The sequence below is a fragment of the Triturus cristatus genome, chromosome 5_1 (genome assembly GCF_964204655.1).
Source record: "Triturus cristatus chromosome 5_1, aTriCri1.1, whole genome shotgun sequence".
NCBI lineage: Eukaryota > Metazoa > Chordata > Amphibia > Caudata > Salamandridae > Triturus > Triturus cristatus.
This window is the reverse complement of record NC_140587.1, coordinates 941,491,286-941,511,581: the sequence shown is the minus strand read 5'-3', so window position 1 is coordinate 941,511,581 and position 20,296 is coordinate 941,491,286. Positions and strand designations below refer to the sequence as shown.

At 44.5% G+C, this 20,296-nt stretch overlaps 1 protein-coding gene across 3 annotated transcripts in view; it reads left to right on the top strand.

Moving 5' to 3' along the window:
* ARHGAP28 (Rho GTPase activating protein 28) overlaps window positions 1-20,296 on the top strand; it is a 1,146,988-nt gene that overhangs the window by 671,393 nt on the left and 455,299 nt on the right. The window contains exon 1 of one of the 3 annotated variants that reach the window (XM_085606001.1): window positions 4,364-4,643. The exons of 1 other annotated variant lie outside the window; for it this stretch is intronic. In XM_085606001.1, the coding sequence (XP_085462127.1) occupies window positions 4,513-4,643 (131 nt within the window). In that variant the 5' untranslated portion in view covers window positions 4,364-4,512. Of the gene's footprint in view, window positions 1-4,363; window positions 4,644-5,952; window positions 6,046-20,296 lie in introns of those variants that run through there. One more of the 3 variants, XM_085606004.1, reaches the window with a different exon arrangement.

Below are 20,296 nucleotides of genomic sequence, written 5' to 3'. Positions count from 1 at the left end.
TGGTCAGCGAGTGTGGTAGATCTAGAAGTAGTGTGTAGAGAATAGTGGGGATTCAGTGATTAGTGTGGTAGAAAACTAGAGGTAAACTATAGAAAGGTGAGGTAGAAGGAGAAGGAAGAGAAAGAAAGAGATGCAAGGTAGACAGACAGATGTGAGTTCAACAGCAACCTGTGCGGCGGTTGACAGAGAAATCAAGAAAGTAATAAAGAGAAATGAGGTCAATAGGGAGACGGATGAATGAACAAGAGAAAAGTAGTGTAGAAACAGAGAAGTAGAAAGATAGAGAGTGATGATGTAGGGTTACCGAGGGAGAGAGTCAGAGTTAGAGATAGGCAGAGATGGGGAACGTGATTAAAATAGAGAAAGTGACACAGGTGATAATTTTTACAAGGGTGCCCCTTGGCCCGTGTCTTAAATGTCTCCAAGCAACACAAGTGTCCGGTGGCGTAGCAATGGTGCCATGGGCCTTGTTTCCATGCAGCAGTGCGGTAAATTACAGCCATAGTTATGACTGCAGTGGTCCCTGACACACCGAGGTAATGATAAGAACACGTAAATATGTAGTACATGTTCACATTGGTACATTGAACTAGATGGGGGTGGGCGAGCCATTAAAATCGAGCCAAGCTCAAGCCATGCTCTGTCTCAGCTTGAGGTGCTGTTCGAACCTCGAGCCCATAACAAGCCAAGATTTCATGTGGCTTCTGCCTGCCACCACTCATCCACCCAGGAGGGTCATTTCATCCAGAGTTGCCGACTTTGGAACTGAGGATCCAGGTTTGAGTCCACCAGGTAAGGTAAGGTAAGGTAATACTTTATTGTACAGTTAATAAAAACCATTACAAACCACCATCAATAAAAACGGTTTTGTGTGTCTGTAACAGCAAAGAAGATTATATTAATACTGTGGTAAGATGTAAAAATCTACAATTTAAAAAATTGCTAAGTCTAAAACTATTAAAAAAGCAAGCGGGAAGGAAGATTGGCCCACTGCTAAGTCCGTTCTATCTTACCATTGAGGAGCTTTACGTAATTGAGCTGACCTACTTTCCTCTTCAAGATGCATTTAATTATTGCAGTCCATAATCCGCATAGGTAACAAGACGTTCTCATCCCCATATGCTTATTCTTTGTAGCGTTAAATTCCAGTGGGCTCCTTTGTGCCAATTGGGCCCTCATTATTATCCAAATATTTTAGCTCTGAGGATGCAAGTGATGCACTGGGTTCCATCAATTTAGCTTTTTCAGTTTGTTCTTTCTTTTTATTAAGGCGGACTTCTGCAGCTTCAATATATTTTACTAATCGGCAGCTCAGTTGAACTTCGTCACCCGAAAAACATGCCAGGGCAGCTTGCCTGCATGACCTGATTCGGTTTTTGTTAAATAGTGGTCTCAGAAGGCTCCGGCGGTCTTGCAACAGCTTCTTACAGATGGTAATAAGGTGTATGATGTTTTCTTCGTCGTTCCCACAAAGACGGCACTTTGCTGGCATTGAAGGACGCAGCCAAGGGGCCATATAGTCTGCAGAAGGCAATAGTCCTAGGCGTTATTTCCGAAATTTCTCTTTTGTTTTTTTGGTAAAGCTGGTCTGAAAATATGATTGTGGCCTAAGTTTGGAGTAAGATTGTATGGTTAGCCAACCATGAGCTCGCTCCGTCAATAAAGCTTTGTCCTGCAGGAGAGATTCTTTTCGAACGCTGTTGTTTACTGCTTTTTTAAAACCCGCCAGAGGCCCTTGTAGATCCCACAGTTGACGCACCCCCAGATGTTTTATTGCGTCCTCCTAGGAAAAGCCTTGCGGGGCAATTTTCTTTGGTTTGCAGTTCCTTCCAGAGGAGAGCGTTGAGTGTGTTTGCTTCCCCCCTGCTTATTTTATACCAGCTTTTTAAGTATACAGCTTTACGTGCCAGCTCTTCCTTTACCAGCCCAAATTCAAGTCTAATCTGCACGGGTGAGGTGTACCTTGGCAAGCCAAAGATCATGCGCATGGCTCTTGTAACTGTTCCGTCTACCGTTTTGGCGTCCCTTCCTCTCATCGCTTCACTTCCATAGGTGATAGATGGGATCAATTTTGCCTGTATCACCTTTATTAAAGGAACGAGGTTGGGTCCAGTGATCTTATTTTTTAAGTTTCTTAGGGATACCGCTGTCATTAGTCCTCTCTTTTTTATTTCCTCACATTGTGGCTTGAAGCTGCCGCTGGGGTCTAAGATGACCCCCAGATATCTGTATTTTATTGTAACGTCCAGCTTCCTTGAGTCCAGGAACCAACTGGTTGATAATTTCTTTTTGCTATTATTTATGCACATAACTTTAGTTTTTTCTTGATTGATACTGAGTTTGTTTGTTTTAGAGTATTGCGAGGTGATATCTAACAGTCGCTGTAAGCCTATGGGGGTCCGGCTGATCAGCACCAAGTCATCCGCGTAGAATAAATTGGACAGCTGAGTGCCCCCTAACTTGGGTGCATGAGAGTTGCTTTCATTCAGCAACATTGCCAGTTCAGCCATAAAGAGATTGAATAGTGTTGGTGCGAGCACGCATCCTTGTTTTACCCCTGTGCTTGTGGGGATCTTCTTGGATAAGAATTCCCCTGCGCCTAGTTTGACCTGAACCCAGGTGTTGCTGTGCAGGATAATTAATTGGTTCAACAGCAATGATGGAATTTTCATTTTCTTTAATTTTTGCCACAACATGTTTCTATTGACAGTGTCAAAGGCGGAGCTGTAATCAATATAGCACAGGTATAAAGGTTGTTTTGCCACAAGAGCTGAGTCAATCAAAAGCGATAGGGCTAGAATATTAGTCGTCGTCCCCATGTTTTTGCGGAATCCTGTTTGATTGTAAGGAATTGCTGTTGTGTCTTCCGCCCAGGATGTTAACTCCTGGAGCAAGAGGCCTGCGTTGTATTTTGCCTCATTATCAAGTAAGGCTATAAGGCGATAACTTCTTGGATCATTCTTGTCTCCTTTTTTGAAGATTGGCGAGATAACTGCTCCCCTCCAGGATCGTGGGATTGTTGAAGTCTGCGAGATTTTTTCAAACATTGGTTTGAGAACGGCAGCCCATTATTCCGGCTCTTGTTTGAACACGACTGGGGGAATGCCATTTGGGCCTGGTGCTCCCTCGCGTCTCCCTTTCGAGATTCTTTTAAATATTTGAGTCCAAACATCGGCTCAACATTCTGTGATTCTGGCCAAATCATTTAATCTCCCTGTGCCCACAAACAATGAGCGTGACCTTGTAAGGTAACTAGAGTGTGGCCTTGTTTAATGTAAGTGGTGCTCGTGTAAAAGGCACGAAATACCTCTGGTTCACACTATATAAATACTGAAGAAAACACACAGAGGTAAAAACAAAGCCTTAATATAAGTAAAGACAAATAGATACCAATTTACTGGCTAATTTATAGAAAGCGAAACCAGAGAACCTGGATAAATTGCGGCTGCCCCGCTTAAATTGTGTGTGCTTAGGCAAAAAAAAATTATTTCACTAAAACTCCTATATCTTCATGATAGCGTATGAAAGCATTTTTAAATATGTGAGTGCAGATTACCAGCTGTACAAACACCTATTGCATTTGATTTATTAATAGATCATAATGTTCCTTTTTAATAAACTGGGCATGCATACACAATTAAAATTGCAACTGTCTTGCATCTTAGTTCCCTAGTGGATCATGTTTACAAAACAATCACTTTTAATAAGTAATTCTCAGTGCTGTGCTATAATGTGGCGTATTAATTTTAAATCATCATTTGATCTTTATTTCGAAATTTTTTCAGTCATAAAAGATTGCAGTTAAAACAGTTAAAAAAAGTTTACATTTTAAAGTTGTGACATGTTAAAGAAATATTGTCTTTTTAAAATTTTAATTTACTTAATCTTTGTTGAATAATTTACATAGCAAACATTTTCAGGGCACGGCTCATGAATGGCCTCTAAGAATCGAGCCAGACTCTTGACTCGGCTCTGGCTCGACTCTCTCTGTTAATTGGTTGGCTCGTTGTAAAGTACCTCGACTTTGAAACTGAATAGATTAAGTGACAATGTGCCTGGTAGCCCACCTCTCTCGGAGCAAGCGCTATCAGAAGCATGCTGGTCGAAGCACTCTCCTATTGTCCCAGCATCTTCTCTCCTCTTCGAGAAGCGACCCTACTGTAGCAGCGTCTATGTTTATGGGCGGATTACTTATGCAGATATCACAGTATCTGTGGGCGTGGTTACGGTGGTCCCGCCTCTGCTTATTTATGAGCAGCAGGAAAGAAAGGGACTGGACCCTACCCTTCCCCGCCCACGGCCTCGCCATATTTGCATAGATTCTAAAGGCCCCGCCTTCAAACATAGCGGGCATGGGGAGCCTGGCAGAGGGCGCTGAAACAGGGGGCGGTGCATCAGTGACAGGGGCAGGAGTGAGCCCCGGCGCTCTCCGTCCACAGCACAGAGTGGGCTTCAAGTTAGCCACCGGGGCCACAGGAACCAAGGCTACGGGCAAGCTCTCCTGCTTTTATCATGGAAATAAAGGATTCGGGCAGCGTGGTGCTGACCGCCTACCACTCGTACACCCCTCCGAGGACACCCCTCCTGCAGCAGGGCTTTGACAGCCCGGAAAGCCTCCGGAGCAGGCAGTCCCCGACCATCCGGTAAGCCCTGGCTTCTGGGGTAATTCATTAACCCAGCTTTGTTCTGACAGCGCTCATGTGCAGATTTCAAAGTGCTGCCCACATTCCTGAAACATCAACACGAGGTCATTTCTGGTTTTAGAATACCACTCGCTCCATTCTCAAGTTTATCGCCGTCTGAAATACTAATACCGTAATTTAAAACAACGTACCTCAAGTAAAATGTGCTATTGACTTTTATTAAACTACATTCATATTTTAGACATGTTTTGGAATGAATAAAAAGGGAGCACCTTTTATTCAAAGCGTTCACTTGAAAGAAGCAACGCTCTGGAATTGATAGAGGCGTGCACGTGTGCAAGGCATTATACAAAAGTTCAAACTGTCTTGAAATGAATAAATGTTGTTCACCCTTCACTCCACCCGTTATCTCTTACTTCCTCTCCCATGGCCCAGAGCGTTCCGATCGGTCTTCCTATGATATCTCTGCTCCAGGAGGCGTGCTTAGGTTCACCCTATAGTTTGAGACGCGGAACTCTGCCTTGTCTATTACCAGTTGTCCTGGTGTTCTAGGAATAGTTTACTGGTTGGTGGCATGGTGTCTGTAGCGTGTGGCATCATATTTTCCCTTAACACAAGGCACACTGTCGGTCTTTTTTTCGGTCGGTTCGCCGTTCTCATTCCCAATGCAACAGAATTCTGAAGAAATAAAAAAATCAAAGCGCACCTCAATATTTTTCTTTGTTCATGGCTAAGATGCTGTAAGCCGACCCTTCTTTTTTTTCGAGTGGATGCGGGGGTGTTGCGGGGAGGGAGAGGGGGCGGTGCGATGACGCGGCGTTAAATCTTTAACATGTGTTGGGATGTTTCCCTCTGACACTCTCATGCCATGTGCATAATTGCTTTAGCACATTTCTGCTGCCTGGTGGGCATGGTTTAGTTTCCAAAACATGCGGAGAAAGTAAAGTGCCGGTCTGATTATTGTTCTGTCCATTGAATGTAATCGTTGGTTTTTGTATGGTCCAGTTGAACAAGATTTTAATTTGTTTCAGCCAAAGATAAAATCGTTGTTAAGCAATGGGGGGGAGGGGGAAGGGGGGTACCCGCACAGCTTTTGCCTTCCCATCCTGCATCTGTTGCTGTGGTTGATAACTTTCGCTCCTTTAAACACTTGCGCCACTTTTGCGTCACTTTTCCCATGTTAAAAGTGACGCAAAAGTGGCGCAAGGGGCTCATAAATCTTCCCCTAAATGTACCGTATTTTTGAGCGAGGAACATTGGGTGAGTGGGGTGCGAAGCTGGGATTTCAACACGTTGTGGTCACGCGGATGTGCGCGTGGGCACCGATGTGTGTCAGAGGCATTTGGATGGTGGACAGCGGCAGCTCAGCGATGAGTGTCCTGGCGGGTTGAACTCTGGCACGGTGAGAGGGGGCTGGAGAGAGGAAGAGGGGAGGGCACGTGGTCACTGTAAATATTATCCACAGCAGCATTTCTGGTGTTTATGCGGACCTTCCTGTTTTCTTGCATGTATGCTTCTTGTACTGTGCTTACAATAATAACAGTTGGCCTTTACAGACGGGGGGGGGGGGGGGGTGGGGGGGGGGGGGTGTAGTTTAAATAGCCTTTCTCCTCATACATTGCTGAAATGACCTTCGCATTGGACACAGTGAAACCCATAATGTCAATGCCTGGTTTTTCACATAGTCCAATTTCTCCACTTTTCTGAGTGCTCTTTATTTTGCAAGATGAGGAACTTGGAGCACAGGAGGTGTAGAAAGGACACGTCCAAGCTCACACTAAATAGCTAGTCTAGCGGGTCTGTTGCTGGCAGGATGACATATATAGGACATTCTTCTCCTCTGTGGAAAGATGGCAATCAGAATCAAGGTGTAAGCAAAGTGAAGAAATACCCCACAGAATGGATGACCCTGTGGAATCCGAATGTGGCCAGTGGGCCTCTGCTGGTTCTTAAGGACTACTGAGGCAACAGCAAGAGCTACCAGCTTGGAGGTCTGGAAAGGCTAGCCTGCTGTGGTGGATTAAGGAGCACAAAAGAGATTAGCTCAATAAAGCAACACGTTAAGATGAGATCACTTAACTGTAGTCTCCTCCAAGTCTATCCATGTCACATGACTACACAGTCTCCAGCTTTACAACTCTGCTCTTGCTTTGAGACTACCATTGCTCCACTGTGTGGTACCTGATGTACTGTTTCTGGCTTCACTGCTCTTGTTGGACGCAAATCTTGCCACACCGTGTGTATTTTATCCTCACAAAACCTCATGAAAATCCATGAAAATTTAGCAAAATGACACTTTCATATTGAAATTTAGTGCCCTGATTCAAAAATCTGTCACACAGCTCATATGCTGCACTGTATTGCAACGTATTGCGTTAGAGGGAGACAGAAGGACAGCATACTGTCTACATAGGTATGACACTATTCTGCTCTCTCCCCAGTGCTGACACAGAATCATGCTGCCGTGAGCCACGCACACACCTTTGCACCATAGAGCAAAGGTGTCTGCGTGAGTTTAGCAGAGGTTTTGAATTGGAAGGGTACACTTTCAGTACAAAATACTAGGCTTAGATTAACTTTAGAACTTTTTCTTGTATGTGTACTGTACACTGCAGCACACGTAGTGTGAAAAGCGAGAAGAAATATAAGTGTTTCTCCATTTTAACGCCTGCTTTCAAATGCAGTGGCATAGCTAGACCTTCGGCCGTCCATGTTCCTCCCTGCATTTGCATCCCAGTGCAAACACATGAGCCACCTGTGTTTGCACTGGGCGTGCTGGCGATTCTTGTGGCAGGCCACCTGCGATGGCCGCAGGTTAGAGCGTGGGGGAGGCCACTGCCCTCAAAACCCGTGCCGCCCGGGATGGACCACCCACCCTCGAAATGGATGTGTTAGTGACACATGTTTTGTGTCCAAAATAATTTTTTTGAATTGTGCACGATATTCGCGATGACAACACGATCACCAGCGCGACCCGTGTACCATCGTGGGACATCGCAACTATCCCGTCGTCACCACGAATATTGTTGAAAATATATTGAAAAATATATATATTTGTACACACTCGCCGGTCACTGTCACACACTAATGTATGCAGTCATAAACTCACTCTAACACATACACCCATTCACATACCCTCTCACACACTTATACATTTAGTCACATACTCATTCATAAACTCATGGACCCACTCACATACCCATTCAGGTACTCATGCACCCACTTACAGTGTAGTGAAGGTAGCTACATACATTGCTATGTTAGCATAAGCGCATTAGCTTTTAGGAAGCCATCTTGCCACTTTTGCTGCTTTTGCACGCGACACTGCAGATACATGTTATTATTTGAGAAACTGCTTGCTTGCCTTTGTTTCACATGAGAACTGTCTGTTGTTCACCTCCCTAGACGTGCACTGCGACCTTGGTCTGAACATTGTGTGCAAAACACTTTGGGCAGCCAGACAATGTATGTTTTTGAATCCAGGTTGATCGGCCCACTCTCTAGTCATAATATGCACACAGCTGCAAATACCTGAATATCGAGAGCCTTTAATATTACAGTTTGCATGTGTTGGAAACACATTCTGGAGAAGAACATTTCCAGGCGCAGAGCAAAGCTGATCCTGTGATGTGATCCTCATAAAGCTGATCTTTACGGTATGGGGTTCCCCATTCAAGCCTAAGAGACCTACTACTAGTCTAATAATATTAGTTTACTAGCAAAAGGAAAGTGGCTGTATGCCACTGTCATTTATACTATGATTTCTCCTTTCATTTTCTATGGTATTGTAACAATGCTGATGGTTTTAATTATAATCATTTGTCTGCTTATGTTAGCCAAAGTACTGCATCTTAGGACACGTAGTTTATAAAATAAACCTTTTAAACTTTACCATGTCTCTGATTACTTTGTTGTGGATTGATATATGTATAATAGCGAACAGGTATTTCCGATTCCCACCATTCCTGAGAATACTCTAAGTCACTTGTTCTAGGTTGTCTATACATTGGGACCTCTGAGATAATACGGATAACGAATGGGACACTGATGCTGGTCGGATAGGGGTTCTGGGTACTGAGGTGAGTTTTTGGTACACCACAATTCACTGAGGTCCTGGTTTCCTGCGCATAGTTCTATGCATAAGCAGAATCCTTGCAACATGGCGCACCTAACGTTTGGTCTTTTGATTTGAAACGCCTTAGTAACGCTTATATTATTCCACAACACCCTCACTCTTGTTTCCGGATAACGGGAGTGACGGATTTTCACCTACCTGTTAGTAACATAATAGTTTCATACAAGCTTGTAAATTAAAAAGGTGTTTTTATATTTCCGAACCCGTGTGCTACGGTAAATTACATTGTTGTTCTTCTCTGTGTCCTTATGGTGGTCAAAATTGCAGCGCATAGTCGTACGCCTTTGCGGCATCATTTGACGCAGTATGGGATGGCCGTTATTTTTGTGGTGAGTGCTGATGGCTCTCACCCTTATGAGTTGTTTTACTCTTGGGTGACGCTCCCGGCAGTTAATGCGGATGATAAAACGTTTCACTCGTATACTCACACACGGGTCTCAGCAAATTATACGCCATATAGGACACTGGAGATTCCACTTTCTGCCTGGCAGCATAGCATTTGGTTTAATGGCGCCCTTCCCCATGCGGTTGCACCGGCTAGACTCAGCCCTTTGTCAATTCCAGGGGCCATGTGGCCGGTGCTGGCCGGATTTACGCCTCACCCCCACTATTTGACTATTGCGGTGGATGAATTGCGTACACTCCATACAACCCTTATTACAATATATAGGGCTTTGGTGCAATACGTTTCGCGCAACATGCAGGTGGGGGCAACTGCTGTTGCGGGTCTACCAGCTGGTCATCCTGCGGTTGTTATTAGCCCAGTCATAGTTAATTCGGTGATGGGCAAGCGCCCCCAGAATAAGGACAATTTGCCTTATTGGCTTGCCGAGAAATTTGACCAACTGGAAGCAGTGTTTCCACACTCTACTACAGTGGAGAAACACAGAATACTCACCATAAGTTTGCCCAAGGACTTGGTCCCAGAAGTGTCCGATTGTGACACCTGGGGTAAGGTTTTTGCAGCGGTCTACTCGAAGTGCTTTGTCACTCCGTCTATGGCCGTGCTCCCCTCCGTTATTAAACGTGTTCAGGATAATCACGGTCCGGAGGCGGCGGTTGAGTTGTGAATGCGACTTGTCGGGGTGTTCGACGTAGTTGCCTCTCTCGTCCTTGGTAATCTCAAGGGAGATGCGGTACAATTTCAAGTGGCTAATGGCTTAGCCCGCATCGATGAACTCAATAAGCCGAAAGAGTTGCCTAAGATTATTGCGGAGGCATATCGAACTATTGGCCGCAGTAGTTTAGGGGTTAAACCAACTATTGTCATTCCTGACCTGATACAACAAAGCAAAATTGGAGACAAAAGAAACAGGGAAAGCAGCAACAAAAGCAGGGGTCTCGTCCTGCGTCTTCCACTCAGCCACCTAGTGAGCGCACATACGATTTGCGTGATCGCACTAGTATTAAGTCACCTGATAGATTTCAGGTTACTGAACGTTCTCCTCGTTCTTCACAGGAAACATTGGCCTCGCAGTCCAGTGGAGGAGAACGTGGCAAAGGTCGGGGTGCCCAGCAAGGTTGTGAGCAACCCCATCAGGCTGAAGGTAGAGGAAAGCAAGACGAGTTTGCACGTCAACGTCCCCCGTTTCAAAAGAAGAAGGTTGCTGCACTAACAGCAAGGTATGCCACGGATAGTACGGACGCAGCTTCAGAACCTGACATGGGCGATAACGCTGCTCGACAGCGCAGCGGAGGTTACAGTAGTGCGGCAAGCACTACGTCCATATCTGGACGCGACAGCAACTGACACGTTCATTACTGTAGAAACTGCGGATACTAGAGTGGCTCCCCCTGACAGACTATATGACATAGTCCTCTTAATAGAAGGTGACATACAACGCACAATTCAAGGGATTTTTTGGGATAATCTGACCTCTTCCTATGACATTCTCTTGGCGGAGGCGGACTGGCCCACGACTTTCATTTTAGATGCACCTAGAGGGGAGGAGGTTATGCTCCCGTCCTTTGCGCATACGGTGCCAAAGGAGCATGCTGAAAGGTTTGCCGTGGAGTGGGCTCAGGTGCTTGCACCGGCTTTGTATTGTACTCAGGTAGGCTGGGATAAATTGTCCCCCAGCCATGAGATTCCCTTACGATCTATGCCCCAGCCACTACCCCAATATCCCATGCGCCGCGAAGCGAGATCTCACGTCGCGGAAATCCTTGATCAATTGGAATATCAGGGTGTTATTGAAACATGTGTGTCACCAATGAATAATCCTTTGTTCACTGTAACGAAGCCTGATGGGTCGTACCGCCTAGTTTTGGATTACCGCCACCTAAACTCTCATTGCCGGACATGCGCGGTACAGAATACCCACAGTTCTGCCCTAGTGGATAGTCTTGTATGTAAACGATTTAAAACCACACTTGACATATCCAATGGCTTTTATAGCCATAACCTGTCCTCACTTAGTAGTCAGTGGACAGCATTTACATCTGGCGGCAAGCAAAAACAATTTAAAAGATTAGCCATGGGCTATAAAAACAGCCCTGGCGTCTTTGCCGCACGTGTAGTCTCTCTATTGAAGAGCATTGACCCAGATGCGTACTCTTATGTTGATGACATCTATCTCACAGACGACGAGTTGTGGCCACATCTGTGTTGCGTTGATCGCATTATTGTACTGTTTGCAGACTTTGGTTACAAATGTAATTTTGCGAAGTCTCACATTGCAGAGTATACAGTGTTGTTTTTGGGCTACGAGCTCAACAATGAAGGTCGAGGACTGGCTCCTCACTTTCTGGAAAAGTGCGCATGTTTGCGTGCTCCGACAACATTGAAAAAATTACAGTCTTTGCTGGGCTTTCTGAATTTCGGTCATACGTATATTCCTGATTATGCCCAGCGTATCAAGCCACTTTATGCCTTGGTACAACCTACTTTTTCCAAATCGAGCTGGCTGCAAGAGCATTCAGCCATTTTACAATCATTACAGGCTGATCTCCTTGCTTCAAAGTACTTACTGACGCGTGATAACCACACAAACCCGGTAATAAGAATTGTGTCAGGCGCAGTGGGTTTCACGTACTTAACGTTCAATGAGGGCGACACCGTCCCCATTGCATACAAATCACACCTGTACACTTCGGCTGAACTGCGTTTTTCCTCCGTCGAGAAAGTTTTGACGGCGGTACAGATGGCGATTCTGAAAGAACGAGCGCTGTCGCAAGGAAAACGTATGTTGGTGGTAACACCATATCCTGCCCTGGAGGCAGTGACGAAAGCAAGTGTACCTAATTCTAAAGCTTTGCATCCACGTTGGATACAATGGGCCACTTCCTTGACATCGCCAGATGTCACCTATATCTTTGATGCCTCATTACAGACTCAGGAGTATTTACAGTATGAGTTTGTTCATCCTGCTCCTCTGTCTTTGCGCCCGCTCGAAGATTACCATTGTGTCATTTATACCGACGGTTCGGCGCAACTGGTGGCTGGATCGAAGCATGCCTATTCGGCAGCCTGCGCAATTGTGGCAGGTACTTTCGTAAATGGTGAATTCCTATCTGATGTCGTGCATACGCAGACATTGGGCGATTGTACCGCACAGTTAGCAGAGCTACGTGCTCTGGTGCTTGCACTGGAGTTTGCTGATCCTCGAGTCACTACTCTTATAGTAAGTGACTAATTTTACTGTGTTCAGTCATTCAACAACAATCTTTTCTTTTGGTCTCAAAATGAATATTGTGATTCCAAAGGTAGCACAATTAAGCATAAAATGCTTTGGGTTCGAGTCGCAGAACTTAAACAACATCTGCCTCTCGTGAATGTAATTCACACTCTTGGGCACCAACGAGTTGGTGTCCACGCTGTCTGAAACAGCTTAGCTGACGAAGCAGCGAAAACAGCAGTGGCGACATATTTAGTAGCAGCAGTTACAAGATCCAAAAGGAAGATCGATGATGACATCTTGGCAGATATTGCTGCTACAGAGAAGGGAGGTAATTACCCGAGAGGGTTCCCTTCTCGTTACCATTATCACTTAAGTCCTGATAAAGTCCCATTAGTGAGAATTAACGACGTTGGTGACAGATTGATTCCCAACGCGGACTGCAGACCATCTCTGATATCAGCGGCTCACGAGGGCATGGCGTCTGCCCATGCCGGCATTGCAGCAACTGTTTCTATGTTACAACAACGTTACTGGTGGCGCGGGTTATATAAACAAGCTCGCACTTATGTTCTTGATTGTGACATTTGCCAGCAGATTAAACCTTCAACTGCTGCGCGTCCACCACAAACTCAATTGTACATATCCAATAAACCACTTGGGTGTGTTTATCTGGATCACTGCAGTCCTTTCTCCTCTGATACTGCGTACAAGTATATCTTAGTTGCAGTGGATTAGTGCACACGTTTTCTGTGGGTATGGCCACCAAGGAGTGCTGATGCCCGTACTGTCATCAGGGATTTGCGTGTCTTTGTGAGAAGTTTTGCGTGTGGTACGTTTCATTCTGATCAGGGCCCTGCGTTCGCCTCTAAGGCGTACAAAGAAGCCATGAAAAATTTGGGGGTCCAAGTCAAATTTTCGTCTCCATACCGGCCTGAGGGTAATAGTGTAGTGGAGCGGATGAACCGTGACTTAAAGCAATCTTTGACAGCTAGGGTTTCAGGCACTGGTCGTAACTGACTAGCCCATTTGTATAACGTCCAACGTGCACTTAATAATCTCCCTAGAAGTTCTCTGGGTGGGCGGACCCCATACATGATGCTCTTTGGCATAAATATGTTTGTCCCGGACCTTGATGGTCTAGACATGGCGGCGTCTGCCGCACCCTTTGACGTAGATGATCACTGTGCTGTATTACAGACTCTACAAGAGACCAGAGACAGTCTTGCGAAGGAACACGTGCCCTCCACATCTGATGCTGCGCTTCAGATTCCGGTAGTCGGCTGGCTACCTCGAGTTGGTGACCTGGTTCGTGAGAAGGTGGAGAACAAGAAGGAGTTCGGCTCCTCTTATCGTGCCCCGGTTCCAGTGCTCGGCGTGCAGGGTACAAGAACAGTCATTTTACCTCCACTTCCTGGTCGCAAGGATAACAGGTACATTTCCTTTGACAATGTCAAACTACAGCGAGTGGCCGATTCTTCTTAGTATGACTCCAGCGGTTTCTTGCCCTGCGATACTGAGAAATTCTTTGTTGGCTCCAGCTCCTAACACCATGCCTGATGTTGCCATCGAGATGCATACAGTTACTGCTCCTTTATTGCTACCGCCGGCTGGTGGTCAACCTGAAGATACTGAGTATGCTTTTCCTGCAGATGTAACATTACCTGTTTTACAAATCAACCGCAGTTACACAGTCACGTTACTCTTTTGATACTAACTCTATGACTTCCAGGGCCCCATCAAAAGTTTCTATTTTTGCTGTTTGGTTTAAAAAACATTTTTTGATTCCTCCTAGGACTTACATTTGGCTGATGCTCATATGTGTTTTTTTATTTATGTCCATCGGATTTGTAGTGGTATTTTTTCGTCTAGTGAACGGACACTATCTAAAAGAAAGATCTACAATTAGACTCATTTATGGAACTTTGGCCCCTCACTCCTTGTCACACATCATGAAAAGAGACCAGACATTTGTGAATATTACTGCCTGGCCTGTGTTAGATGGGATTGTGTGGGATGCTGTTAAATTTCAAATTCATGGTCCAACTGAGGTTATCAATGTACCAAATGTATTTCGTGTTTCTATGGGGGATGTAGTTAAACAAAACATCCGTTCTGATGATTGGGACGTTCAGGCCATTGAAGCACTGTTTTCTGATTTGAAATATTATGCCGCATTTGATGCTGAGGATTTGTATTTAGATACTGCTAATTATGGAGAGCAGTTTTGCTATCAACATTATGGCAATCATTTCCTACATAAAGCCAATACATTTCGTAATTTTGTAAATTATACACAATGGGAACATTGTCCAACGCCAATGTTAGGCAGCACAAGCATATTGGTGAACAAATTTGCCTATTTTACTGATTTCAGTATTTCTGAACCGGACGCCTTTTATTTTAAAATGGCAGCAGAGTCTGCCTCAAAAGTTAGGCTGACACACACTAAATTGTTATATTCCAAATCTTTTTTGGATGATTTAGCGGTCAGGGGTTATGATCTGTGGAAAGATACTATTGATCTGAAGTCTGTCTGGGGTTCTAAACCTTGGCAGGTACAAGGAACAGAAGCTTTGCATCGTGCCTGCCTCATCCCGAACCACTTGTTGTTTTTTAATTCGACTGTTTTTCAGACCACCTGCTTTGGATTGGCTATTTCTAAAAAACTGAATTCCCCGTCTATTCCGGATCTGGGTGCTTACCCGAATTGGGATAATCATACAGATCTGTCCCTTGATGCGTTGCAGTCGTACGTTACTAATTCATCCTTCAATATTTCCAAGTTCGACTCTGAAGGATGGTTGACTTGGCAAACGAGTTCAGATTCCTGTCAACATTGTTTTTTGGGTCTGAAGCCTGGGTATACGCAAGATCGTGTAGACCCCCGCTTTGAATCTTCTCATTCTGTTACTACCTACTCTGTTGGGAAGTTATGCCAGTCTTGGCTGCAACACTCCATCTTAGCATCTGTTAAAGTTCATTTATCTAAATGACATGACAAAATTGATTTGAATGATTTTGTTAAAGGTCCTGTGGGTGGCAGGTCCAAGAGATGGGTGTATGCTATTTATAACGAGGTTTGGAAATTGTCGCAAATTGAAGCTACTTCCAGATTGAGAGCTATTGATCAAGCCAATATGGAAAAAGGGCAAGCTGTTATAGATAATAGCATTAACACCCTTTCTTCCAGAATTTACACATTAGATAATATTGTTTCATCTGTTGTTGATATTGTGCAGGATGATGTGTCTGTTTTATATCATGGTCAGAATCAATTGCGTTCTATAATGCAGTTTGCATGGACATTGAAAACGTTAAAAGCTGGGAAAGTCCCCTGGGACTATATGAATACTTCATCGTTATTCCTTCCTTTTAATTTAACTGCGAAACAACAATTCATGTCCATGAAAGATGCAACATATTCATTACTGCATATTGAAAAGTTAGAACCTTTACCTTTCTCAGTGGCCGAATTGAACTCAGCTGTGTGGCTTATCCACGGGTTAATCACATTGCCATTTCCATTGTTTAAGTTCAGTTCGTGCATGAAACATTATGCCCTAGGCAGATATGAACCATTGGGTACTGCTTTCCTGCAGGAAATCTGGTCACTCCCATTTACATACAGGTGCATGAGAGACGGTAAAGAGGTCTATTTGAAAGTTGAGGAATGCACTTCCACACCTGATCACTCTGCAGTCTGTAGGCACATGCAATTGCATGGCGCGTGCAATGTGCAAGCGCCTAATTTAGCATGCGTCCTGAAAGGGATTCCCGTGCCAGCTATTACACCTTCTTTCACGTTGCTAGCTAACGGTAGTTATTTGCTTTTGAATAACGAGGCTTGCTGCGGAATGCTAGTGGGAATTCCCTACATTGTGACTGTATCACAGAGAGTAGTCTGCTGTAAAAATGTCCTTTTCCCACCCCCGCATGGGCGGCTGGATGTATCCATCTGGCCTTCCATTTCAACCTTGAAAGCAGAGTTCAACAAGATGAGCAGAATAAGGGCTCTATTGTCTCAAAAGGAGGTCGCTCTGACTTCGTCCCATGAAACCTTTATACTTCACGTAGCTAACACCCATACCGAGGTGCACGCTCTTTTAAATACTGATCTCCCTCTTCATTTTGGGGCCCTGATTCAAACTATATTCAACGCCTCGTCAACAACTGGCTTGGTGCATTTTTTCAAAATTGTGGGCTCCGGCCTCGTGACCTCCTTCCAAACTATTTTTGGTGTGATACCGGCCTTTTTTCATTCTATTTTTTCCAGCGTCTTTGGAGGGCTTCCATTGATTCTCGCTCTCGTGGCTGGTGTACTGCTGTTGGTCTGCGTACTGCGCAATGGCTGCACACTCTGTGTCACGCGACAGCCTGACCCGGCTCCTCCATCTTCATAACCGGATGCTTGAATACTATGGAACTTTACCACTGGCAACCCTGAGCATTGCCTATGGATTATCTTTCCGGTTTGCCTACTTTACATGCGTACAACCTGTTTTTCATTGCCTAGATTGTCCTTTCGAATGGGCTCTGGACTTGTGCTTGTCAAACTCGGTGTCTCCTGCCCCGGATTATGATCGACTAATGAGTCCATTAGTGGCTCATGAGTTGGACTGTTCTGGTGTGAGGAATATGGCCTGTGGAGCGGTACATGGAGTCCTTGGGAATTGGGACATCGGAACGGCAGCGTATGACTTCTTGGCACAAAGTTATTTATAAGAATACGCCAGCTGTCCTCTGAACGTGCTAGAGGCTCCAGTGGTCGAATAACATGTATGTTCGTTTACCTTGCTAAACTGGATGGCGGAAGATTTTGCATCTCGTTCCAATGACTTCCTTTTGGAAGCTGTTGCTACGTACTGTGCTTAAACGTTTATGGATTAATTGGATTATCGTCCAGCTTCACTAGCCCAAACCAAACATTTTTTTTTCCCTTCATTTTTGTTTTTTTTTAACGTTTTTTCAAACTTTCACTGCTCTTTTTGGATATACAATACATGCACTTGGTTCTGCTCTATCGATTTTGAACTCTGCGTTCCTTATTGTATCCCTATTTGCTCGTAGTCCGATCAAGGGGGGGGTGTAGTGAAGGTAGCTACATACATTGCTATGTTAGCATACGCGCGTTAGCTTTTAGAAAGCCATCTTGCCACTTTTGCTGTTTTGCACGCGACATTGCAGATACATGTTATTATTTGAGAAACTGCTTGCTTGCCTTTGCTTCACATGAGAACTGTCTGTTATTCACCTCTCTAGACGTGCACTGCGACCTTGGTCTGAACATTGTGTGCAAAACACTTTGTGCAGCCAGACAATGTCTGTTTTTGAATCCAGGTTGATCGGCCCACTCTCTAGTCATAATATGCACACAGCTGCAAATAACTGAATATCGAGAGCCTTTAATATTACAGTTTGCATGCGTTTGAAACACATTCTGGAAAAGAATATTTCCAGGCGCAGAGCAAAGCTGATCCTGTGATGTGATCCTCATAAAGCTGATCTTTACGGTATGGGGTTCCCCATTCAAGCCTAAGAGACCTTCTACTAGTCTAACAATATTAGTTTACTAGCGAAAAGAAGGTGGCTGTATGCCACTGTCATTTATACTATTTCTCCTTTCATTTTCTATAGTACTGTAACAATGCTGCTGGTTTTAATTATAATCATTTGTCTGCTTATGTTAGCCAAAGTACTGCATCTTAGGACACGTAGTTTATAAAATAAATCTTTTAAACTTTACTGTGTCTCTGATTACTTTGTTGTGGATTGATATATGTATAATAGTGAACAGGTATTTCCGATTCCCACCATTCCTGAGAATACTCCAAGTCGCTTGTTCTGGGTTGTCTATACATTGGGACCTCCGAGATAATACAGATAACGAATGGGACACTGATGCTGGTCGGATAAGGGTTCTGGGTACTGAGGTGAGTTTTTGGTACACCACAATTCACTGAGGTCCTGGTTTCCTGCGCATAGTTCTGTGCATAGGCAGAATCCCTGCAACAACAGACTCACTTGGAGAGTGATGCACCCATGTACAGAGCCACTCAGAGACTCATGCACCTACTTAGAGACCTACTCATAGACTCATGCGTAATGTGTCATTCCCACTTAGAGACGGTTACACCCACTCACAGACCCACCTGGGCACTCATGCACCCACCCACAGACCCACTCCGATACTCCTGCACCCACTTACAGACTCACTTGGAGAGTCATGCACCCATGTACAGACCCACTCAGAGACTCACGCAGTCACTCACAGACCCACTCACACACTTGTGTATGTCCTCACAGACCCACTGAGTCACTCATACACCTCTCACGGATACACTCAGACACTCATACACCCATTCACACACTCATACAGTCACTCACAGACTCAGTCACAGACCCTCTCAGAGACTTATAGATTCAGTCACTCAGTCACTTGTACACTCTGAAACTTACACACCCACTCATAAACTCACTCAGATATGCACACACCCACTCACTCACCCAGTCAAGTCATATGCATCCACTCACAGAGCCACCCAGACACTCACCCTACTAGTCACAGACCCACTCAGACACTCATGCCTGCACCCATTCAGTCACCCACTCAGAGACGTATGCTCTCATTCACAGACCCATTGAGACACTCATACACCCACTCACAGATCCACTCAGACACTCATACATCCCCACCTGGACCCACTCAGACACCCATACAGTCACTCACATAGCCACTCATAGACCAACTCAGACTTATGCACCCAGTCAGTTATATACTCAGATACTCATGTACCCAGTCACAGTCACACTCAGAGACTCACTGAGAGACTCATGCACTCACTCACAGAACCACGTAGACACTCATGCACCCACTCACTCACCCACTCAGACACCCACTTAGACACTCATGTATCCACTCACAGATTCAGTCAGGCAGTGATACACTTACAAATGCACAAATGCACTTATGCACCTACTCACAGATTAAGTGAATGACTTATGCAATCAATCACAGACCCATTGTGACACTGATGCACCCACTCATAGATCAACTGAGGCAGTCATGTATCGTTACAGAAGTATTGAAAGACTGATGCACTTTCTCAGAGATCCCCTCAAATACTTATACAGTCAATGAGAGACGTAGTGATACAGTGATGCATGCAGTCATAGATTTACTGAAAAAGTTATGCACTGTGTTATAGAGATAACAAGGGAGTTGTACATGCTATTATACAGTAGTCTTGACAGTAATGTGTTTAGTATGTTGGTTATTTTCCATTTTGCAGTTCTAAGTTTTGAATGTGGTGGTGGCCATTGAATGTCTGCATTTGTTATGTAATTTCATGACATATTTGTGTTGACTGTGGCTACCGATATCATGGCGACGCCCGGCGTCACAGTGAAAATGGAAAATCAGTTTAAATGGGGTTTTTTTGCAAACTCCCTACAAAAATATAACTTTAGTCAGTGCACTAATAAACCCCTAGTGTCTACAAAACTGTAAAATGTGTGCATGTATGTGTTTTGCCCCCCTAAAAAGGTGCGAGTGTCGCGGTTATTAATGTAATTTCCGATAAACACATACCAAATCAAAAAATGAGTGGTATATAATATAAATATAGTATACAGTATCCAAATATAGAAAGGAAATATGACAATTTTACAGGCTAACTTAAAAACAATGGATGTCACAATGAAGAAGTCGGGTAAAAAAAAAAAACCTAGAAATTCACTGAAAAAAACAAAGGTTACTGGGGCATTTTGGTTATGTTATGTTATGTGAGGTATTTTTGTATAGCGCACAGCTGCTTCAGTGAAGAGGTGTCCCGGCGCTTGCGGCAGTGAACAGTAAAAAGCTAGGGCTAGACCGTAGGGAAAAGGTGGGTTTTAATGGC